Raw genomic sequence first — 25,331 nt, forward strand, 5'->3', positions numbered from 1 at the left:
GAAATAAACCATCCATGCGAAGACCGACATCCGCGCGGACGGAGTCGCGGGCGGAAGCTAGTAGCAAATAAAAACCTTGTTGAAATATAATAGCAAATTGTAATCAGAACAAAATATGTATTTTTATTAACCCAGGCGCATTTAAATGTACTTTTGGCAGTGCCGGCGTTAGGGGGGGTAGAGTGGGCAATAGCTCAGGGCGACAAATTCTGGGGGGCGCCAAGGTCTGAAGTTGGTTAACCTAATACTTGTTATTGTGTATAGTGGGCGCCACAATATTTTGACAGAAAAATAAATAAAACTTACATGTACAAAATATTATATTGTCATTTCATGACGAAAACACTCGCTCATAGATAGCACCAGGATCCCAATAGAAAATAAATAATCCGAATTTTGTATCAGTAATTAAATAAATAAACATTTTTAAAACTATAATATGGACTTAGGTAACTATTGCAAAGTATAAAATATTGTAGTTATCAAAAGCACTTAAGAAATTTCATGAAAGAAACATAAGCCATTTTATTTAATTTTTTTGTTTTATTGATCTCGGTTTCTCCTTTTGTAGTCTGATTTTATTGTTTCAAATAATTGATTACTCGTTTATAATTTACATAATAGATACCTATACAAAAATAAAAAAAAGGTTTACATTAGGTAGGTAGGTATTGTATAATATAATATTATGTTTAAAATTTAAGTAAAATCTTAAGTGTTTAAACAATATTAATAAATCAATATGAGAAAAATTCATTGAACTTACAAGGAACTTACATATATAAAATAATTCATTAAAATAAATAAAATTTCAGCAATAAAATTATTTGTACATAATAAAATCCCATTCATAATCCCAAATGTCATTAAAAAAAAACAGCGCTAAAGTAAAAAAGTGCCTTACACAATATGGTTGTTACATACATTACCTATAACAATGTTAGACCATAATATGGCTAAGGGGGTTTTGCAATAATATGTCTTCATACCCATAAGGAACCTAACAATAACTAATTTACCCAACTTTTAAAGTATAACAGATTTTAACGGAGTTTAGACGGTTATTTTCGGTATCATTTCATTTCGTAAGCATGGCCAATGTTGACGTTACATCAACCCATGAAGATATGTTAGATATTTCGATATGTCCGTTTGTTCATAAAAAGTTCGGGGGTGAATAAATTCCATTCCAAATCTGTCGCACTGGATTTCATTTCAAAATGCTACACACAAAAATACCTTTTGACAAGATCCTCCCAACACAATCGAGTTACAATATAAATTGTAACTGTATACCAACACATGCAATTCCTGTATCTTTTGCCAAAAAGACTTAAACTTGAAGAGACAGGTCACATCCAGTGTCGCAGTATAAGCGACCTAACTTACATCTACCTAACAAATGTTGGCCTTAATTGAAGGGAGCCACGAGAATCTTTAGCCCGAAGGATTTACTGGTTGTAGCGGCGCATTCTGCGCTCCATTTTCTTGCGCTTCTTGTCATCTTGTTCAGTATCCTCCGGGCCCTCCTGAAAAAACCACGGGCCAAGAACGTGCTTCCACAGGAGCCAAAAGGCACGAATCGGGATGAGCAGAAGCATCAACCAGAAGAAGTTGGACACTACGGCCATGATGTGGGCGACCGAAGTCAAGATCACCACGTCCTTGATGTGCCTGTGAATTAATGATCGTTTTTTTACCGCAAAAGAACTCAGCAACAGATTTTTCTGAAATAAACAAGTCTGGGTTTACTGTAAATGGCAATAAATCCTATCTAGTATGAATGGTACTCGAATATAATAACACTTTTAAAATATTTCTTTATTAATTTTAACAGGAAAACCGCGCCGTCGTCGTCGTAGTCGTCGATGCGTCAGCCTCAGCAGTCAGGACGTCGAATTTCCTTCTACTCCATTCAACCTAAAATTGCTTCACAATTCATTAAACGTAACATATTCAATAACTTACTCTCCCATTCCGCCCTCCATGTTGAGGTCCAAGCCGGGATCGATCAGCTGTCCCTGCTCGGTGTACGTCGGGCGGCTGATGTAGCGCATCATTTGGTAGCACGCAAAGTAGATCAGCATCACCAGCACATTCATAAACTGTTGAAAGACGTACTGTTGTAGGAAACTCATACCCATAATTTAATCCATACGGTCCACTCAAATCAATCTGCATATCGTTACCATCAGGCGTATCACGGTTGCCCACTCTAACTACAAAAATAGAACCCTTTTGTAACTTTATGAAGGTGCAAATTTGTTTGTATGGTGGTTCGCTGTCTTAAGAACTAGGTGATCACCCCTTATTTATCAAGGAAGGCTATGTAAAACAAGGCCGCCGATCTCGCCTATCTAGGTGTGTGATACCCCTGTATTGAGGAAGATTCTATCGCTATATACGTAAAAGCCGCATCTCATCGACGTTTTCGAAGTTAGTTGAATTGAATGCTTCTACCAATTTGTCAAATATGACTTCCGTAGCCAATAATCCAATCTGGGAAACTTTGATAGTTCGCAAGAGTTTCCAACTTTGTCTAAGTATTGAACAATATGATTTAATTAATGAATTACCGCCCGGGGCAATAGCTCTGATAACAATTTGCTTTAAGTTGCAGTATTGAACCGTCGCTGTAGTTGAATATTGTTTACACACCGTATAACTACGCAGTCTGTTTACAGGATCAATACTTTAAACATTTAAACTCGCGCAGCATGCAATAGGACAACTTTAATATTCCTGAAGGTCTACATCCTTACTGCGTAAGTAGCTTCGTCTGTTTGTCCGTCGGTCTGTCTCTTCTTTAACTTTACCCCTTTACAACTGAACCAATTTTGATGAAATTTAGTACAAAGATTAGTTTGAAAACAGCTAAAAGATATAGGGAATGCGGTTTTTTAAGAAGCCGTGGGCGGTAATCTAGGAGAAAATAATACGAGATTATACACGAAAACGTAGGTATGTCTATATTAGATACGAGTGAAAAGGAGAATGCCCATGAAAGTATGGACCACAGTATAGTGTTGCGTCAATGCCAGAGTGGTTTTGGAGGGTTCTTCGATATTCAAAAGATTTTTACCAATACATTTTTTTGTGATAAAAACAGGGGTTTTCAAGATATTGAGAAAAATGTGAATTAACCTCAAAACCTAAATGAACTCGATTTAGTTAGGTTTATGTGTGATTTAGGTAGTATTTTAACGTCTGAAGGCTATTTTTCGTTTAACATAATATTTAATCTATGCGTAGCGCTTATGCTTTCAGGCAAAGTCTATCTGTTCATCGGCTATGTGTAGGTAGGCACCAGAAATCTTCCGGGACGGATTTCAAGAAAACCTAAATACTTATATATTTAAAAAATGCCAATAGAGTTTTTATTCAGTTTACATATTGTTGTTGTTGTTTGAATCATTTTTTCACTACATATTCGAAGAAAGAAACAAATAAGAAATAACTGGTTACCTTCCAAGCTATCTTACAAGCTATGTCATAATCATATTTTTTTATATATATTTATATTATTTTACTTCACTATATATGTTAAAACAACCTACAGTGTATAAACAATACCTTACAGAGTGATTTTATGTTAATTGATTTTTTTGTAATTCAATGAAAACAATATTAGCTATTTACCATAGTAAATGTCATAATAGTTACCGCTTGGTTACCGTGGTAACCAGTAATGGATACTAAATCTATGGTAACGGATCTAAACAGTTACATGTCTTATTAGATTTTACAAAACATTCCCTGGTCAAAATATATTTTCCGATAGTAAGAAGGCCTCTAAATTGCCGAGATTTTTTTTAATAGTATTTTTATCTTGATGCATGAGAAAAAACCTGTACCAAAAATGTAAACGGTAATGGACACTAAATCTATAATAACGGATCTAAACAATTACATGTCTTATTAGATTTTACAAAACATTCCCTGTTCAAAATATATTTTCCGATGGTAAGAAGGCCTCTAAATTGCCGAGATTTTTTTTAATATATTGTTGTCTTGATGCATGAGAAAAGCCAGTACCAAAAATGGGCATTCTCCTTTATGTGAATTGCAATATAGCACGATTCTTTAGTAATAAAAAATAAAATGTAAGATAAATGTGATTTTATTAACACATTCGTACCTTTTCAGAGTAAGTAACTATGCGATTATTGGAATTTCAGTTTAAAGTAAGTACATATATTATAAATAACTCTTTTCTTCTACTCTAACGCTATATAAATCTACAAGCATTTGCAATTTGTAACATAAACCTTATATTAATGAATTTTAACAAATCTTGAAATAATTGAAGTTAGATCTTCTTAACGTTTTGTACTTGTCAAGGCCTAATTAACTAAGTTTATTAACAACTACCCACTTCATATCTCAAACTGTTTATTCTATTATCCCCACACATTCTAAGTAAGAAGGAATAAACACCTCATTAATTAAGTAACGACTAACGAGTACGTCCTTTAATAAATGGAATATACCCACAGAAAACCATTGAGTTAATATGCAGAAAACTAATTATAATAATTATATTTTCTTGAACGCGACATATAGCTTTCCGGTGAATGTTAAAAATACCGGCTTGCGGAGCCTGCAAAGTAACCCAATCTTCAGACAATTTCATAGAAAAAAACAAAAAAAAAATCATTGAAAACTTTGTATTTTTTGTGCCATAGTAAATGAGCTGATGGTAAGAGCTACCACAGTATGAACATTTGCAGGGGCGTAAGGCTTGGAGATCTTTGCCTCTGCAAATGGCTTTACGACTTTTGGTCTGGGACAAGGGAAGGATTGGAAATGGGAATAAAGGATAGGTCTGGCAAGAAGGTTCACCACAGAACAAAACATAGTAACTATGTATATGCATAAAATTAAACGCCTATCTCTTGAGAGCCATTCAAGTACCTTAACTATCTTTAACCTAAAGAACCTCACTATGCATAAACATATACACAGATATAATACAACAATGTTGTTGACAAGTTGTTATTCCAGGAACGCTTATCCATTATCCAATCATATTGAAATGAAGCTAGCATTTTTCCAATTCAATTTAGCTGCATCCTAAAGTTGACAAGAGATCGATATTGCGGTCAATAGGAAAAATACGCACAAATGCAACCGGATTTCAATATGTGCAAAATGCAAGCATGTTATGTTTTTTACTTTGTTATAAGTATTTATTTTTCATATAATTTCTTTAGTATTTATATAACAATTTGTATGTTAATTAATTTCTAGTTCTTTTTTTATTGTTTTAGAGTTAATAATATTAGAAAAGGATATTTCTTGGATATTTCCCAAATATAAAGAAATATATGGGTGAACATAACTGTTAGAAAATAAATATTAAAAATTGCCTTCGCATTTATATTGCGCTGCATATTCTGAAAACATGTATTTTATTCTCATAATGTTTTTAATAAGCTCTTGATGATAAACATTGAGTATTAGTAGAATTTCATTTAATTTGCTAAGAACCGGATGTTGAGAATTGAGAGCATTTTCTGTTGAAATTTGCCTCCACTTGCACGAGTACATAAATTTTTATATTATTGAACTTTTAAAAAAAGGCAAGGCGAGCATTAATACAGAAGAATGAAGATAGGAAAGGGTACACATATACAACTTGTCTTTCGCATTCATACAAATAAATAAATAATAAGATTTATTAATGACGCTGAAAGAAAAATCAAAATACAGGAACACAATAACAATTATACAGCAATTAATCTACTTACTATGAGCCACGAAGCCAGATCATCATGGTAGAGGCCGAACATGATGCAGTTGTAGAACAACCCTGCAGCCCCAGCCATGTTTCTGTAGAAGCTGATCGTAGTCTCATTCTCCACCAGGATCTGCTTTGCTCCCTTGGTCGGAGCCTTCCTTTGTGGCTGCACAACAAATTGGAAATGTTAAATAAATATAAAATTATAGTCTTTTTTTAAATTCGCAAATTGAAAGGACAGCTGAATGAAATCCTAACTCTATTCAGTGATGTTTTGCTATTTTTATTGAAATATCTATGAAAAAAAAAATATTATACATACCGGTGCCATGATGATCAACTACTATTTGAGATTTCCCAGAAAGAGCCAGTTAATATATGGATAATTTATTTAAATTTAGAATTTGAATATCAATATTTTTGTGAAATTTATTTGGTTTCTCTGATTTAGGAGGATATTATTATTATTTTTTAGTTCAAGGAATGATTATACACAATTGAAAACTACTTTTAGCAAACAGGATAAGGCAGGAGAGCTCCTGGACCCGTTCCCGTCGAAACTGAAACGCCGAGTTTGCGCCGACTGATAAAAATCAATGTTCAGCGATGTTCAGTTTCAGGACTTGTCAAAAATCGACTCCGTCATAAAACATTGACAGGCGTATGATCCAAGTTGGCAAACGTCCAGAAATAGCTTCTATCAATACAATTTTATTCTCGATTAATTTTAAATATACCTAATACAATATTCTTCTATTGAAATAAATAAATAATGTATTAAATTTAGCATAGATTTTTTATACAGTTTTAGATGCAAGATTCTTCATTAGGCCGCCTGTCCATCTGCAAGAAAACTTCTGCGAGAAATGTCTGACAGTCTGTCCGACAGCAACTTGCAAGTCTAATTCCGCGTTTCCACCTGCAAGTAGACAGGCAAGTTGCTGTCAGACAGATTGTCGGACATTTCTTGCGGAAGTTTTCTTGCAGGTGGATACGCGGCCTTACATTGGACATATATTCTGTGGACATGCTTTATTGTCTCTTGGTACTTTGTAGTTTGTGGTACCTATCAGAAGTATTCTGTCATTTGACATTTGTATTTGCCGAGTGAGAGAGCGCTAAGCTGTGCGATTTGTTTCATGTATTGATTTTGAATACACAAGTGTAATGAACAACTTGTAGCTCATTGATTTGAAACACTGCAATCGTCTGGACTGCATGTAATAGTAGATTGAGGATATCAAAATATGAAACTTGTTAAACCAGCGACCAAACCCTGACCCTCAAAATAAGTTTCAATATTTTCTTAGTGGTTCGCGGTGCGTAAATGTTTACGAATATTTGTCTTGTCGTAATCTGCATTTGTTTTTCTTATTTTTGCTTGTGCCTCTTTTTTTAAGGATATACTTGCTGACCTTTTACTTTCCTAAATTCTAACCCTTACTTAATATTTATCATTTTTGTTTGGTTCTATTGCAAAGCGAAAGTGGCGTGCGAAAAATGAAATCGTTCCTAATATTGTATGCTGAGCTGTACTGAATAGTTCTAAGAGTGTATTAGAATAGTTATCTAATAAATTAAAACATTAATGACATCTTATTAGTAAACATTAATGAAATTTCTCCTCCATGCATATCTTGGCTCTTGCTACTTATTAAAATCGAATATTGCTGCTCTTTATATTATGTTATGTTTTATTTTGTCTATAAACTGCATGATGTGTTAAACTTTCTGTTAGAACTTTTTAATAACATTGTACATATTACAGGATATTATAATTTCTAAATGATACGAGAGTTTTACGATAGCACCGATGAAGATGAAATGGAAAGCCAGTATGAGGTAGATCCAGAATGCCTGGTTCTGACGAGACCAGATCGCGACATGCATAACCGATGCTGTGGTGGGAAAGCCTGGTGCATTAGAGTAAGTATAGACTATGGAACATTAGACTACTTGTTTAAAACCTTGTAGTATATGTATAAGAAATGAAAAAAGAAAAGTCATATGAAAATAGGCTTTTTAAGAATATATAAAATGATGCCGGCCCAATTGAGTATCTCCTCCTTTTTTTTAAGTTGGTTCAAAATTAGTGCATATTAGAATTTTGTTTATTTAGAAATTTCCTCCATCATAAATATCATAAGTTTTAGGTTCTAAATTGGCTGTTTTTTTTTTGTTTATATTAATGAAATATAGCAAAATCAACTAAGAATGGCACAGTCATAGTTCTCTCACTATTATTTTTTATGCGGTATGTTTAAATAAAAGCGTTTAATTGATATCTCTTATCTTCTGACTACTATTTTACAGTGAGGTGTGGTGTGTTTTATAAATAAATAAAATATATATATATATGTATATTGCTATACTTTGTATGTGAGTTAAATTACAGTATGTTTATACCCAAATGGACTCATAAGCATAACGGATTGAATGCAAAAAATTACACATTCAAATCCTATATAAATGATAATTTTTTTAAAACAAAACTAGCATAGCCTCTTTGAGTAGAGACAATTCAATTGTTGAGGCGGATTCACTAGTGGCCGAGAGGCTAGACGTAGTTTCGGTAGGACAAATAGTTATGTAGGGTGGGTTTGAATTCCGCCTCGTGATCGATTTTCTATTCTTCAAAAATTTCTTACTAGTAGTAGTAGCAAAGTCAAACATGAATTTTCTCCTTATAATCTTTTTTCGTTGCGAGAGAGATCCAAGACTTTTCTTGATGCGTATAAAGTGTGACGTCACAATGCGCTCTTATTGCGCGTATATCCACGCGATAACAGACTTATAACAGTTATGAATATATACAAAAAAATTGCGAAAATAACTTATAAAATATAACTTTGTGGTATCACCATGTAGTGATATGAGTTTTAATAAATATGAATAAGAATGAATAGAAAGTAAAATTAATAATTCATTCAGTACGTAACAGATACTTGGATTTTTGGTCCTTTTTTGTATAATTTTCTTCATAAAAAAATGGGCCAAGTGCGAGTCGGACGCTACGAGGGTTACGTAGTAACTTGTTTCTTTATGTTTTAACTGCAAATTTATACTTTTCTCAATTTTTCCTTTATCTGAGCTATAAGACGTTTCTTATCCTACCAAATTTTGAGATTCTATGTTTGCAGAAAGTACCCTGTAGGTTTTAATCCTATAAGGGTTCCGTTTTTTTCCTTTTGAGTTTCGGAACCCTAATTATAAACATAGATAATACATAAATTCCATTTTTCTATATTCCAATGTAAGTAATTTTATAGCTACGCTTTGCAATCATTTAATAATAGGTTGGCAACATTGATTCTATAGTCTATGGAAAAAATTAGTTTCAAAAATAAAAAACCTGCTATTTCCGTTGCATCCAAGATTTTTATCAAACCAACAAAGTTATTATTAGGATTACTGATTTTTTTATCACCACTGCAATTATGTAGGACATGCAAGGGTCTATTTACTAAAATTCTAGACTTGATAACTAAATTACTGTTGTCTTTAGATTTAGATAAAAATGCCCTATAAAATACTCAAAAAAAGCTAGACTGTCCCATACGTCACCTGATCTCAGGCCTAGCTACTGTCCACTTTTTAAATAAAGACAAAATCATATAGTATACCTATTCAAAATTGAATAATAAGGAAGAGGACTGGTGTTTTTATTTGGAGTCAAATATGAAGAAAGTTCCCGCTTACACAGAAGTAAATGACAAAAGTTATATTATTATGTTCTATTATTTTTTATAGCTTCTTTCTGTTTCTTTTTATGTATTTGGAGTTTTATCTTCTTCGTTATTTTAGAACTTATTAGCATGCAAGTTCTATTTCATTTTAAAGTCACATTAGTTAAATCAATAAAAAAAAAATTAAACGCACATTCGACACAAAAACGATGCTCTTGTTTATTGTTATTCGAATTTCGATCACTAGTATTTAAAACCGTGCCGTCTTATCGACCGTGCCTTGCTCCGTCTGTCCCGTCCCGTCCAGGTCTATCAAACATTATTGTATACCTTTTGTATGAAGTGATTTATGCCGGAGCGTAGCTCGGACCAATGATTTCATTTTTTTCCCGGCTCTGGCACGGCACGTCCCCGGCACGGTGTATAGTTCGATTCAAACATAATGGCGGTTCGGAAGTTAGATGCAGGTGCGAGTGCGGGTCCCTTAACGACCCGCTAATACATAAAATTGTTTCTACCCATCGGATTGTACGATGTTCTGAACCGCCATTAAGTTTGAATCGTACTTTAAGATTTTTTTTCTCCATCAGGATATATGCGGCATCATATGCGCTGTTCTCACTTGGCTCCTCATCCTCTACGCTGAGTTCGTCGTGATGATGGTGATGCTGCTGCCCGGCGTGTCGACGTACCCGGTGTACAGCTACATAAACATCATCATATTCCAGACGCTCGCCTTTCTCGCGTTCGCTTCGCACCTCCGCACGATGTTCACGGATCCGGTAAGTTTCTTATTGTATATGTTGGTTGTAAAGGCAAGATTTATTTGTGTCTTTCTGTGTTATGGTTCAACTTGAAAACTGGTAGAACAAATTTTATGCAGATTTTATGATTGCGAGCTAAGCCAGGATATAAAGTAGGTACATACTACTGCGAGACTAGTATTGACTAGTAATTTTTTAAACTTTATAGTGCATTTCTGACTATTTATATTTTTTGTGAAGGGTGTTAATAGAAGCTTAAATTCAAGTTTGTATAATATAAAAAAAATTAAAATTAAATAGCAACCCTATTGAAAATTTACGAGACATTTTTTACAGCAATTTAGTGCGGCCATATATCATAACCTCGGTGCAGACATGACGACCCCACGAACTAGCAGTAAAACTTCTACTAAATTACTTATAAATTAAATAAAACGGCATCTTCTGAGAAACACACCCTTCATTGCAACTTTTCAATGGGCTAAATAAGTAATAATATGAAAACGAAAATGACGATACAAAAGATATATATTCAGAGCATATAATTATCTTCTTCGCACATTTTGGACCTACATTTTCTAAACTAAAATCCATGTGCATATTGCTACGAAACTGTTGTCAATTTAAATAGATACAATACCATACAAAATATGGAATTAATAATACATATCGCTTGCCTAGTATTCATACGGCCGCATACAAAACTAATTTAAAACTGTTATACAACAGTTATACAATTACGAAGTAACGATCCGCGACTACGATTCTATACGTGTTAATTTTAACAACCTTATGACCTACGTTCGCATTCTGTATTGACGTTTTGTTAGGCTAACAATTCTATACAATGCAATATAGTATCTATATCTATAGACTATCTAGTCATCTCCTTTAACTCCTAATAATATACAAATAAGCAGCGGCTGTACTAGTACTATTTTCTATGCACTTATCGCAATGGTACATCGTTGATTTCATAATACGATGCAGATTTATCAAATACTAGCTTTTTGCCTGGCTCGATCCCGGTTATAATTTTTATATATTTTAGGGATAAAAGTATCCTATATTCTTTTCCTGTTTCTAATCTAACTCTCCACCAATTTTCAGGCAAATTAGTTCCACCGTTCTTGAGTAACTTACTTACTAACACAACTTTCTTTTACATACCTATAGAATATATTTTTACTATGCATACCTATAGAATATATTTTTCTTTGCAATACATGTAGCTACAAGAACAAAAGGCAGTTACAAATTACGAGGAGCAGGTTAAATTTCGATTACCGGGTTCTTAGTTAATTCCAAGTTAATCTAAAGTTAATGGAAAAAAGAACGGCATCGATTTTCTGTCAAGTTACGTGTCTCGAGTCGCCACTCTTTTTTAAATTGCATCCGTAATCGTTTTCAGCCGCTGCATTTTGTGAAAACCATTTTAAAAGCTTAGTTCTAAAAAATATATAAAACAAAAGACGCCAGCGATACAATATTAACGAGCTACAATGTATCGCACAATTCTTATTTTTCTCATTTCTTTTGTATTTAATTAATTTTTCTACGTCCTACATCTTCAGGGAATTGTTTACTCTAACTGTTTACGCCCACGATCTTATTATTATTTAATGGAAAGAAAGAACTGTATTCAAGTATTGTTATTTACTGTAACGGAATTTTATAAACACAATTATTACTTTTATATTATTTAATAATAGCTTAGAATTTTGTTATTTTTTCTCAATCTTAATATATATAAATCTCGTGTCACAATGTTTGTCCTCAATGGACTCCTAAACCACATAACCGATTATAATAAAATTCGCACACCATGTGCAGTTCGATCTAACTTGAGAGATAGGATAGTTTAAATCATCGTTTTAGAGAAAGCGGGCGAAGCCGCGGGCGGTAAGCTAGTATTTTATAAAGGTAGCTTATTTGGTAGACGAACGGTCAAATTCGTGAACTTTTATATTTATATAAATATAAATATTTAATTATCTTGAGTTTTACTTTCATAAGATATTGCTCCTGACAATAACGAACACAACAACAAAAAAAAAATAATAGATATCGGTCCAGTTGTTCAGACGTGATGGCGTGACCAAGGGAAATAGGGATTCATTTTTATATATATAAATTTTTACTCTTAAATACAGAAATGTACGAGTATTGATCAGAATAGCTATTGTTAAGATTATCCTATTCATATCGTCCATGCTCCATATCACATAATATACTCCACTCGTCGATAAGGATTCCTGGAAGTTTATTGTGATTTCATATATTTTCTTTGTATTGGCCGCCCAAGACGATCCTCCCTCCAGTCAACAATATTGTTGCCACTTATTCAATTGGGTCTAATTGGAAAATTGAATTAACTCCGTGATTGACACCTAGTTTTCCACTTATGGAAAATCCTCTCAGTTACACAACAAAGGCTATCTGCAATAGCCAATTGTAGATGACAAGCTTGTTATTGGCTGAAAATGAAATGGCTCTAATTAACCTGTCGGTAACATGGCTTGGACATTTCGATGTGAAATTCACAAGCCGTATGTAGAAAGCAAATTATTGACAACCAGTAATTAACTACTTTGTACGGAGTTCGCGGTTTGTGTTAAATTATTCAGAGCAGCGGCTATTGATTGAAGTATTCGCTTTGTTAATTGTTTTACGATTGCTAAGCCATTTCCTTTGTTTGGATTTGATACCTAAAAGCTAAAAAAATTGCTTAGGAAGAATACATAGGACCGACCGATGTGAAAACATATAGTTCATAGCGACTTACATGTTTCAATTGGCCTTTTCGTGTAGCTCTTATTCAAGATTTATCCCATATTCTATATTTAGAATATAATCCGATATTTATTATATCGACGGACATAAAGAAGCAACGAACAGTGAAAAACCTATACAACATGGAAATAAGACGTCTACGACACATCCTCTGCGAATTTTGCGTCTGAACGATTTTATATATTTTCTATTTAAGTAAATTTAACGACGCGAACATTTCGTCGTGCCTTTTTATTAAATCCCGTGCTCGGTACACGTTTCAGTGAATTCTTGTATATTCGATATCCTGAAAGGCTTTTGCCAAGTTTGAGATTTGATTAGGCTTCGTGTTCAGAGTTTGCGAGAAAGTTAAAAGTCAGCTTGGTAATTGCGCCATTCAGCTTCATTGTGAAATTGTATTCAAGGGATATTATGTTTCTACAAATATGTCTTATACAGTATCTCTGTATAAAACATATTTAACATATTGTGATTTTTTTTGAGATTTTTTTTAACATGCGTGTTAAAAAAAAGAATTTAAATAAATAAATATCTCCCAACACCCTACAAACATGAAATACGATTAGAGTAAAACGCTTTTTTCAAATAACAATTGGGATTAAACTTTATTTTCCGGATAATATTTGCACGTGCACATGGACAAAAGACAAAGCAACAATGTAAACATTTACAACAGAGAACGTTCCAATATACGCGTTTCAATAAAATTTGTCAAACAATTCGACATTGGAAACTTTTGAATTTCATATTCGCACACGAGTTATCTTTTGTTTGAATTGAATAGCATATCAAACTGCTACCCACTCATTTTGCTATTTCTGTATCTATAAATCCAGCTAACCTAAAGGTTGGCACGTTCGATTCGTAATAGATATTTGCAGTGCAATTCCTATCAAATCTAAGTGCAAACTGGAAGTAAGATTCTCGGTTTTACAATTTTATTTTACACAAAGTTCTTACATTAATATTTTTGTTGACGATCGTTGTAGATGGAAATGGAACGCCGCTCAAATCGTGTTTAAACTTAACTTAAAACATTATACACAAATATATCTACTAAATATATTGTGTATTGTATTAGCGGCCGATTCTGGTTAAAATATATCTGACGCATTATCTTCAGCTTTATAATATCTTTACTTATATAATAAAGCTGAAGAGTTTGCTTTTTAGGAACTACTGGTCCAATTAGAAAAATTCTTTCGGTATTAGATAGTCCATTTATCGAGGAAGGCTATAGTGTGGCTATAGGCTATATTTATACATCATTACGCTAAGACCAACAGGAGCGAAGCAATGCGGGTGCAACCGCGGAGCACCTCTAGTAAATTATAAACTGAATCATTCCCCTTTAATCACTCTAAAAAAACGCATTCCAAAATTCCTTGATTTAATACCTACATAGGGATATAGGGACACAGAAAGCGACTTTGTTTTGTACTATGTTTATGTAGAACTATTAAATATTCTGCGTGGTAGTTATTTGAAAATATGTAAATGATAATTGTAAAACTCGTAATTGGAAGTTGTAAGCTTTGAAAATTTCACGAATAAATATTAAATGTTTAAAAATAATTAATTAGATATTGAATCGATGAGATATGTCTTATAAATGTTGCGTCTACTTAGAATAAAGTAAACTACTTTTCCAGAAACAGTCTTGAATACGAAGTAAATTGAAAGGAATACTTATTAGTTATTAATTATTATGAATGTAAAGATTGATATCAAACTAGTCTGATTTTGATTCTCATTTCTACGTTTAATCATAAAAATTGTTGCTAGGAATTACAGTAATTGATTGAATTGTAGAGTATCTTTAGTGTGGATATTCCTATTTTGTTTAATATTTGTCCTCATCGTCATCAATTTATCATTAATCATCATCACTAGTTATTTCATAAAAATGGAAACACACAAACTTCTTTAAAATAATGAGATCTAAATAACAACAGCAATTTGCAGTGGTGGCTCAGTGGTGAGACCTCGGACTTCGAATCGATAAGTCCGTGGTTCGAGACCAGGCGAGCGCGCAGGAAATAAATTGATTTTTCAATTTATCTGCGCATGTTGTAACATCACCGCTGCTCGAACGGTGAAGGAAAACATCGTGAGGAAACCGACATGTCGAAGAATTAAAAAAAAAATATTAAATAAAATATTAAAATAAGTAATTAGCAAATTCACTAAACCTAACTAAATAATACAAGCTAATAATTTTACTTTTGTTTTATAGAGATGAATGAAAAAAATGAGAAAGGCTCTATTCGACGTTTGATTGAAGGGTTCACAATTGGTTATTTATTTGAAATCCTAGAAGAATAAAGTAAACTACGTTTAAATATAACTTGGCTATTATTACAATGCAATAATTCCATATCCCAGTATTTTACTCGTCAGCTTGATGGACAGGAATATCAATTGTAAAATTATCTTTAAAAGATATGAATGACGGGCGACGTAAACACTACATAAAACAAAATCGCTTTCTCTGTCCCTATGTCCCTATGTATGGATGTATTAAATTGTGTAAAATTGTATGTATTAAATCTTTAAAATTACGCAACCCATTTTGATGCGATTTTTTAAATGATAGAGAGATTCAAGAGGAAGGATTTGGTATATAATTTATCAGGTTTTAGACAAACCGGACGAAACCGCGGGCGGAAAAGCTAGTAAGTAGAGCAGTAGCTCGTAGTAAGCTCTTTTGTTTCTATAAACATTTCTTTGTTTCTCGTATTCTTTTCTTTCAATATTCTTTCATTTCTTTATTATAAAGTAATTTACATCATCACATCTTTCATGTTACATATAATTAGGTATATAATAAATCATCTCAAAGCTACTAAGTAGCTTTCTACGTAGAAATAATAATTTCCTTTTTATAATAAGCTTTGCTGTAGGTACTTTGCGCGGAAGTAAATTATGGTTGTCATTTTGAATATTCACCGAGCATAATTTCATTATATCGCACCTTCGGTAGAACAAGGGCACAATTACAGTTTTTGCAATTTTACAGGAGAGCCATTTTAAGATATTTGTAGTACTTAATGTGGTCTAGCTATGATAATAATTTTTTTATGGTTGTTCTGCTTTGTATGACATAAACTATATACTATATTCTATTAGGTGTATCGTTTACAAATATTAAAAACTGCTAGTTTTTTTTTAATAATATTTTTTTCTTAAGTAGGTGTACATTTGTGCCCTTGTTCCACCAACAAGAAAATTAATTTGTAAATATGGCCATATCTAAAGCTTTAAGTTAATAATTTTGGAATGATAATAACGTGTTTTTTTGTATAAATGTTTTATTTTCTTAAACACTTTAGAAAGCCGCAGTACTTTATCACAAAAATAGAGATCAAAACTTACTAATCAGCCATTACACATCTTCAACAATCTGAAACTATTATGTTTCCTAGCAAAATTCTTTGGAATCGCTTTAAAAATTGGAATAATATTATATTAAGATAACAGAACAAGAAAGAATCATAATTCAATTCCTTGACATTAAATAATTCCTCCTTTTTCGTGGCATTTTTTATAAGGCTTATGTATTCTGCCGGAGTGCATATTGATATTGGGCCAGCTTTTTTTGCACGTTTTACATTCCAGAATGGACGGCATCGGCTTATGCTGGGTCCCCTAATTTATGTATGATCGATTTTATAGGCAATGTGTTCACAGCAAAATAATACATTCCAAAAACAAATTTGAAAAAGAAAAATAATTATTTACGAATAAATATCTTACTAATATTATTATTTATTATGTAAACTCGAAAGTTTTTGAGGATAGATTTGTGGGTGTTTGTTGTATTTTGATTGGCAGTCCTATCGTTTAAATTTCTAAAAAACTAACTTGTTTTTTTGCTCTCTACAGCAATTATCGGAATAAAATGTTACTTTTAAGACCATGGAGTATAACAAATCTTGGACAGACAAGGGCACAATTGTCTGAACGACTTTGTCCTCCCAATTTTTAAATCGTAAACTAGGCATAAGTGTGACAGATATGGCCTTGTCGTTCCAGAAATCAAAAACATTAAAGGGCATATTTACATAAACGACGTTAGCGCTCCAAGTGACAGCTAGCTCAGTCCCCGCCGATGGCACAACTAACCAATGAGACTTTGTCTCGCCAAGAGAGAAACAAAATAGCGCCAAAATGACAACGCCACTATTTCAATCTGGCTGTTTTTTGTAGGAATTAAACGAATGTCTTTGTCCCTCCAGTTGAAAGGGCCTTTTTAAAGCATTTCTGCATATTTAAGTCATTTTGGCAATTTTTGACAATTATGCCCTTGTTCTACCGAAGGTGCGATATTTTATTTATGCCATAAAAGTTGAAACATGTAGAAATGTTGAAAATAAATTGAAAAAGTGAATGCGTATGTTGGTAGTTTAATTTCCTTAACAAGGATGGTAATTCAAAGTATGAATATTAAGCCTTGTAAGGAACTTTAATAATCCTAGAATCTACATTACACTATTTCGTATTTATGGCCCCTTTAATTGTTTTAAAACATCACATCAAACAGTCTTGTGTGTTATAAATTTTCTTTGTTAATTGCGAAATTTACCACGACAAAGAAGGGAACAATTAATATACAGTTATACACCAGTTAATTATGACTAAATATAGGTACAAAGTACTGGGACTAGCAGGGCGCCAGACACACATATATGAATATCAACCCCTTTTAGATTCAAATTGGCTTTGAACGTTTTAGTGTTTTGCCGGATTTCCATTCAGTTTTATTTCCGTCTCTAGTGGGTTTGGTTGTTTTGGTAGCGCTTCTTTTGTTCATTGCCTCGGTGTATTTTCACAAGTTGGCATCATTTGTTTGAGCTTGGTCAACTTTAATTGCTTAGTTTCGTAATTACCGCGCTTTGCTTTCCCGGGTTTAAGATTTGCTTTTTTTTGTTTTTTGCGTTCTGGTTCGATTCGTTATTATTTTAAAAAGTTTTTCTCGTACGTTTGCTTAGTAATGCGTTTTGCGTAATGGCAAATGTGTGATGATATATTGTGTATTTACGAAATATCTGTCTCAATTTAAAAAATTGGGGAAAATTTATAAATGCAACCGTGAAATTTTAAAAGGTTCAGTAGTATTATTAGTTGCACATTTTTCTTGTTTGCATACATACGCAAACGATATAAAAATGGGAAAATAGAAAAGTGGGACATTCTTTAGAATAAACGGTATCTTTTATTTATTCTTCTGAGTGAGGAATACGAGATGAAAATATAATGCATTCTTCAACGTTTCTTTTGAATTCCTTTTGAGTCAGACATTATTGTGTTTGCTAATTGTACAGTAAACTTTATTGTTTATGCTAATATTCTATATTATAAAAATATATCGACAAATGTGTTGCTAAGCGTAAAACTCGAGAACGGCTCAACCAATTCGGAAATTTCTTTTTACGTTTTTGATAAGGCACTAGGATGGTTCTTACTAAGCGAAATCAGAAGAGCAACATCTGCCGGGGCAGCTAGTTATAAAATTAGTTTTTCCATTCTTTTTATAATCCATTATTACGATGCAATCAATTGAATATATTGAAAGATCTAAAACAAAATCAAAAGCAAGCTTAACGTGTGAGTGCATGCATCAGATAATCGGGGATAATCTTTTAATGGCGAAGTCGTTTTATACCAGTACTTAGAGCAATTAAATATTCAATACGAATACAATGTAAAAGCTTTTTTTATTAAATGTATTTCTGATAAACTTTATAAAATACAATATTTTCGAGATTAGTATACGAATCTGAATTAATTTTTGATTAGATTTAAAAACAGGTTAAGTATCGACTATAAACCACCCTATTAATTGTATAAAGTTTGCTCAAAGCTAACCTTGTTATGAGAGCGATATTGTAATTGCTAGTTCAGAAAATTGTATCAAGTTTCCAGACGATATTGAATTTGCCTGTAATTTTGCGGATCACTGGCGCTCTTCGATGATGTTATTAAGACTAGGCTACATGTACAATCGTTTAGGGTTATTATAATTTATATATTATTTATTATAATATCCCCATTATCTCTATGCATATAAAATTGCATCGGAAGATTTACATTAATAAAAATAACTACGTTAAAAACAACCGACTTCAAAAACGAAAAAGTAAAAAAAAATAACCAAGTTAAAAACAACCGACTTCAAAAACGAAACATAAAAAAGATTTGATATTATTAACTATTACTACATATTATTTAGATGTGTTATTTACTAAATAGGTTTGGTGTCGGTGCACGGTGTCGTACTAAGTGCTTGCTTGGCACTGACTTCGGTTAAAAAACGGTTCGGTCGGTTAAAAACACAGAATAACTCTTTGTGTTATTGCGCTATTTTAGTATAGGATTTTAAAGGGTTATGGTTCTTTGTATTTTTAAAGGTAACGCAGATCAGATTAACAGGCAAAGATTTGCATGTGAATAAAATTGAATCTATTTGAAAATATCTCGATGCACCTTTGGTTCCTTTGAACGTTTTGATCTGTAAGCAATATGTTCTTATTTAAATACTCAGTTTTATAAACCTTTTCGTATTATTTAACCTCTAAAATAAGAATAAAAAATTTTAACAAATTACAAATTTTTGTAGTTTTCGTATTTTTGTGTCTTTGTGTCTTCAAATTCGGCTCCTCCTGATTTGCCTCATTTCAATAGGTCTATTTAATTATTCATCCAACAATAATGCAAATTATCCGAGATTTCCTCCACTTTTAAATTATTCGAGTATATTCATTGTCTTTAAATACCTGTTGTCTGAACGCCGCATTTCAGCCAATTTCTTCACATAAATGTTTCCTGAAAGAGCAAATCACATACATCCAGCCTTGTAAATTTTGTCTTTTGTTCGTACAACCTACATAGTTTTGTGAAAAAGATTTATTTCTATTATTTATTTTGTTTTCATTGTTTAAATCTCTGCTTCCACAAGAAGGAATTTGAAGATAAAAATTAGCCAAATTGGTCCCGCCGTTCTTGAGTTTTGGCATAATAAACTAACAATTTATTTTAATTCGTAATATCGTTCTAGGATTCATTATGAATTCTCTTCTTTTCCCAAGAATTCCTGTCTTATCTCCCAAATTTTTGCTTGAAATACTTACTAGTTTGATTTTTGACTCATCACCATTCTACCAGGGTGCCGTACCAAAAGGCAACGCGACAAAGGAGATGATCAAACAAATGAGCTTCCGTGAGGGTCAGGTGATATTCAAGTGCACCAAATGCTGCAGCATCAAGCCAGAGCGCGCGCATCACTGCTCCGTCTGCCAGCGGTGCATCAGGAAGATGGACCACCACTGCCCCTGGGTGAATAACTGCGTGGGGGAGAACAATCAGAAGTACTTTGTACTGTTCACGGTGAGTTGGATTTGGTGTTGATGGATATCTTTTAAAGTAAATAAATAAAGTTGAATACTTTGATACTGACGTAGGGAAAAATCTATACTGAAACTTTTGTAAAGGTTTGAATTTTTTTGTAATTAAACCTGGTATTCTATCTTGAAATAATAAGAAGATTATAGATGATCAAACTGGGAACATGACCAGTAAATTTATCTGTAGAGAAGAAGTTAGACTTCTTAATGCTGATCTATCGCCCTATGTAGCTGAATTGCACTTTAAAATAAAGTTGTCTACAACCAACAGTTCAGCATCCTCTTTTGCGACATTCCAATAAATGACCCCTTAAACTTAAACTTCTAGTAGAAATATACCGAACCTCTCCCACTTGCAGTTCTACATAGCGGCGATATCTATCCACTCGCTCACGCTCTCCGTGTACCAGTTCGTGACGTGCATTCGGCACGAGTGGCGCGACTGCAGCACTTACTCCCCACCCGCGACAGTTGTACTACTGCTGTTCCTGATAGCGGAGGCTTTACTGTTCGCCATCTTCACTGCAGTGATGCTGGGCACGCAGTTACACGCCATCTGGAATGACGAGACGGTAAGTGTGAGCAGAGACTACTTCAAAACTTTTGTCGAAGTCGAGCATGTTTCATCAGGGACGACTGTAGCATATTAATTTGGGAAATGATTTGGCAAGAATTTGGCCGCCTCACAATGGAGAAGGTACGATAGAGCTGCAGAAGTTTGATCCAATGTCAATTTAACTCATCTCAGTCCATTTTTCCGTCCAATCTTTCCGTCGTCTGAACATCCCTCACACGGGCACACATAAAAACGGGCAACGCATTAACAGAAGCTCAAGGGCGGTGGTGATCGGTTACCTTCAAGTGAATAACCAGATTGGTTGCCTGTATAGACATAAAAAATCTTTTTTCCTCTGTGTTGTCTTATTGTTTATGTCATCCTACTAATATTATAAATGCGAAAGTTTGTGGCGATGAATTGATTTATATAGAAAGAAACTTGTTTGTTATTCTGTCACGAAAAAACTATTGGACAGATTTGAATGAAACTTACATACTTACAGGTTATCCTTCACTATAACAATTAAATTATTTTTAAATGGTGCGCACTGTAAATCTTGTTGTTATTAACTATTTCTGTGAAAAATCTGTGATTAGATATTTTTGTCTCCATTTGGGGAGACAGAAGGAAAATAAAAGTCTTACTGCATAAAAAATGTTTTTTTTATTGAATAATAAATTACTTATAGGAATTATTATATTTAAGTATTTATTTGTTAAAGAACATAAAATACATGAAATAGCTCTGCAAATTATTATTTTTTCTTTGCAAATTGCGAATTTATTTGCTTGCGCATATTTGTACTTTTTTAATTTATTAAAAATCCAAATAAAATATGTCTGTATGAAATTATTCAAATCATTGTTTAGTCCCAAATAATGCCCAAAGTGCCATATTCATAGACGGTTTCAATTGGCGATTTTTCCTTCATATGTTTCAACTAGCCACCCGACCTGCGGGTGTAAGTATCCATGTTTAATAAATCGTCCATTAAAATAAACTCCATATAAGCCTACCTTAAATAACGTGATATTAAAAATCCGCTGCATAGTTTTAAAGATCATAGAAACATACAAGAAAACAGCAGAAAGCGACTTTTTTAACTTAATTAGTCAGCGAGTGGATAGAAAGTGCATTAACATCTGTTTTTATTATGTATTTCGAACTTGTGTTTCCAGGCCATTGAACAACTCAAAAACTACAAAACAACTGCTAATTGCTAACCGATTCCCAATTACTCTTTCCAGGGCATTAACAACTCAAAAACCACAAAACAACTGTTTTTATTACTAACCGATTCACAATTACTCTTTCCAGGGCATTGAACAACTCAAAAACTACAAAAGAACTGCTAATTGTTAACCGATTCACAATTACTTTTTCCAGGGCATAGAACAACTGAAAAAGGAGCAAGCGCGCTGGATCCGCAAGTCACGATGGAAGAGCATACAATCGGTGTTCGGACGGTTCTCGATCCTATGGTTCTCGCCTTTCACGCAACCATCGCCTAAAACGAAACTAGAAAGCTATTTATACAGCGTTTAACATAATACCGACGTTCCTTCTTCGGTCACGAGGAAAAGGAACGTGCCAGTTTAAATAATGGTTCGACATCACTATTTAAATACTCGTGAAATTGCGGTCTTTGTGTTGTACACTATGAAGAAAATGGCTGACGCTCACTTTTTGTCTATGGCCGTTCCGGTGTCAGTATAGAGTATAGACAGTTACTCTTTATTGTCTATGCCCTATGGTATCTTGATAAAACTTCAAGCGAAAATTATGATAGTTCTGTCAAGTACTGTATGTTAGTAGTATGATAAATGTCATTTTGACAGTTCAGTCAAAATTGCGAAACACGGTCCGATAAAATCAAGGAATAGGGAAATAAAAGATTTTCTTTGAAGTGTACTTAATGTGGACTGAAAACGAAACATATTCTAAACGAATGGAAACATATTCTAAATGCCGGTGTCTTATTGTTATTTAAGTTCGAATCGAGAATGTATTTATAATAATTCAATTGCGAATTGTTAAAACGTACATAGGCGTTGCTCGTTTCTCGTGACAAATGAAGGATATAGAGATATAGTATTATTTATTGATTTTTGGGTAGTTAGACCTAGTTATACGTTAGAGGCTTTCAGCGTTCGGAAAGTCAATAACTTACCGTTGTTTTGTATTGTCATTGATACGTTTTAAGTGCAAATAGACTATTCATTTTTCTATGAAGTGTATAATCGGCTTTACCGTACTCGAAGGACCATTATTTATATTAAAATGACGTCAATACAATTCGGACTTTAGAAAAAATGGTAGATAATATCGAATTTTGAAAAATTTCCTGTATAATAAAGTACGAATAGATTATAAATTTTTCTATGAAATGAATAATCGGCTTTACCGTACTCGAAGGACCATTGACATTATAATGACGTCAATACAAATCGGACTGTAGAAAAAATGCTAGGTAATATCGACTTAAAAATCGCTAGAATTATAAATTTGTGTTTCGATGACATACGATTGACAACGACGAGTCATGTATGTTATACTTTAGTAATACCCGTAATAGCATTTATAGTCGAAACTACCCAAAAATCGCTTGAAATGTATATTAAGACGTTGAATCATTGTCATAATCATCGTTATTAGAAGCAATAACATCTTTATGTTATAGATGTATTTATTTATTTGTAACTTGACTGATGTGGTAGATAGTATAGGTATGTAAGTGGAATATTTGGATGGATCACCTCCTATAGAACAAAGGTTTTTTTTTATGTGGGATACGGTTCTTGATCTATAAAAACTCCCAATAATTGTGAATTCAGAAGTAAATAGTTTTTGTGACAGTGTAAAGAAGTCGCCTCTTGAATCAATGTTATGTATGTGTTAAGGCATTAACACCTGTTTGAATTTTCTTTTTCATGTTATATTACTTAACAATTTCTGCACGCTATTTTTGTACGAAAGTACACAAATAGTACAGTAGCACATCAATGTGTAAGCACTAAATATCTAACACGAAACACTAAGTTACTTAGTGCTTTTGTGTAATGTACAGTCTAGAGGAGGTGATCTGTTATCTATCTCACTCTGACACCAGTATTGTCGTACGTTGGAGCGAGATAAACGATATTTTCTTGATGCGATTAGATTATTACAAAGATACCTTTAATTTTTATAGAAGATGTGATAAATACCTCTTTGTAGAACCAATACTGTATGTTAGAGTGAGAGAAAATTAATTAACACAAGCGAAGAATAACAAAGGTGTTGTTAATTTTTCTGATATTTTTGGTGAACAAATTCGAAATCATTATTTATTATAAGACGTTATGGATAGTATTGGGAAAGATATCAGTTAGCTGTCTCACTTTAACACTATGAATGCGATAGGTTAGAGTGAGAGGAATGGCTTGCTGTTCGTTTCGATTAGTAATAATTGTCGTTGATTTTCGCGAAGTTTCCACGGGATATTTAAGTAGGACTATTTTGATAGCTTCCTCTAACGCCTATATTATGGTTTGTTAGAGCGTGAGAAATGTGTGGCTTTGAAGATGCAATAATGTTGTTCTTAACAGGTTCTGTATTCGTTGGGAGATGGTATTTGGTGGCAGGCCATCGGACATATTCAGAATATTTCGTAGTTTAGTGATTTGTGAGTCACATAGATTTATGTGCACGTTAAAATATCATAAATGTTGTCTTCTGTAAAGCTTTTTGCTTACTATTATGATGTTGTTTCATTGAATAATTAAAGGGACATACAATAGATTGTCCCTTCTGAGTGGAGTCGTTTTTATACCAAAATTGTTTACAATCGGTAAAGTTATTTGATCTGGAATCTTGAAAGTAAGGATATCTCCCTCATAACATGAGTAGTACTGAAAAGCTGACTTGATTTAGGAAACAAATACATACTAATGGTATAAAAAAGAACTCCGTCATTAAAATTATTTGATGGAGCAATTTTTTAAATGTTCTTTCTTAGAGTCGTTCTCTATCCCAGTTATAAATCTGGTTAAAAAGCTTTTGAGAATATGCGTGTGTTGCGTTCTTCACCAAGTCTTATGTGTGTTTGACATCGATGAGTTATAATTAAGGGAATATGTGTAAAGTAGAACAAACATAAGATCTCATAAGTTTACGAGTTTCGGAGCACTAATACACACTTCGATATTTGTTAGGAATTGAATACAATGTGTGAATTGAGCCTACTTCGGTTAACGCTTATAATAATATATATTTTAAAGTTATATTTTGGTAATCATTATTTAAGTGAAACTTCTTTATCGGGGTTGGAAAAAAATTTTGCGTAACATTTTTTCGTTACGCGTGACATTGTTCCGTAACGCGCCATCTTTTTCTTATCCCTACCAC

At 33.1% G+C, this 25,331-nt stretch overlaps 2 protein-coding genes across 2 annotated transcripts; one reads left to right on the forward strand and one right to left on the reverse strand.

Annotated features, from left to right (window-relative positions):
- Positions 1–302: 302 nt before the first annotated feature.
- LOC123705259 (transmembrane protein 208) lies at positions 303–6,377 on the reverse strand. Its single transcript, XM_045653965.1, has 4 exons — positions 6,063–6,377; positions 5,751–5,906; positions 1,969–2,105; positions 303–1,674 (listed from the first exon to the last, which is right to left on the reverse strand). The coding sequence occupies exons 1-4, from the start codon at positions 6,069–6,071 to the stop codon at positions 1,452–1,454; spliced, it is 525 nt and encodes a 174-aa protein (XP_045509921.1). The 5' UTR covers positions 6,072–6,377; the 3' UTR covers positions 303–1,451.
- A 462-nt stretch (positions 6,378–6,839) lies between these two features.
- Positions 6,840–25,286, forward strand: LOC123705260 (palmitoyltransferase ZDHHC3). Its single transcript, XM_045653966.1, has 6 exons — positions 6,840–7,059; positions 7,509–7,666; positions 10,017–10,208; positions 20,148–20,369; positions 20,746–20,958; positions 22,332–25,286. The coding sequence occupies exons 2-6, from the start codon at positions 7,526–7,528 to the stop codon at positions 22,488–22,490; spliced, it is 927 nt and encodes a 308-aa protein (XP_045509922.1). The 5' UTR covers positions 6,840–7,059; positions 7,509–7,525; the 3' UTR covers positions 22,491–25,286.
- The last annotated feature ends 45 nt before the right edge of the window (positions 25,287–25,331 follow it).

The sequence above is a fragment of the Colias croceus genome, chromosome Z (genome assembly GCF_905220415.1).
Source record: "Colias croceus chromosome Z, ilColCroc2.1".
Lineage (NCBI taxonomy): Eukaryota > Metazoa > Arthropoda > Insecta > Lepidoptera > Pieridae > Colias > Colias croceus.

What these genes read in the sequence shown, in the direction of transcription:
- LOC123705260 (XM_045653966.1), top strand. Translation starts at nt 7,526, where the DNA reads ATGATACGAGAGTTTTACGATAGCACCGATGAAGATGAAATGGAAAGC. An exon ending in GGAAAGCCTGGTGCATTAGA is followed by an intron (nt 7,667 to 10,016) that starts GTAAGTATAGAC and finishes TTTCTCCATCAG; the next exon opens with GATATATGCGGCATCATATG. An exon ending in AGTACTTTGTACTGTTCACG is followed by an intron (nt 20,370 to 20,745) that starts GTGAGTTGGATT and finishes TCCCACTTGCAG; the next exon opens with TTCTACATAGCGGCGATATC.
- LOC123705259 (XM_045653965.1), bottom strand. An exon ending in ATCTGGCTTCGTGGCTCATA is followed by an intron (nt 2,106 to 5,750) that starts GTAAGTAGATTA and finishes GTCTTTCAACAG; the next exon opens with TTTATGAATGTGCTGGTGAT. An exon ending in ATGGAGGGCGGAATGGGAGA is followed by an intron (nt 1,675 to 1,968) that starts GTAAGTTATTGA and finishes ATTAATTCACAG; the next exon opens with GCACATCAAGGACGTGGTGA.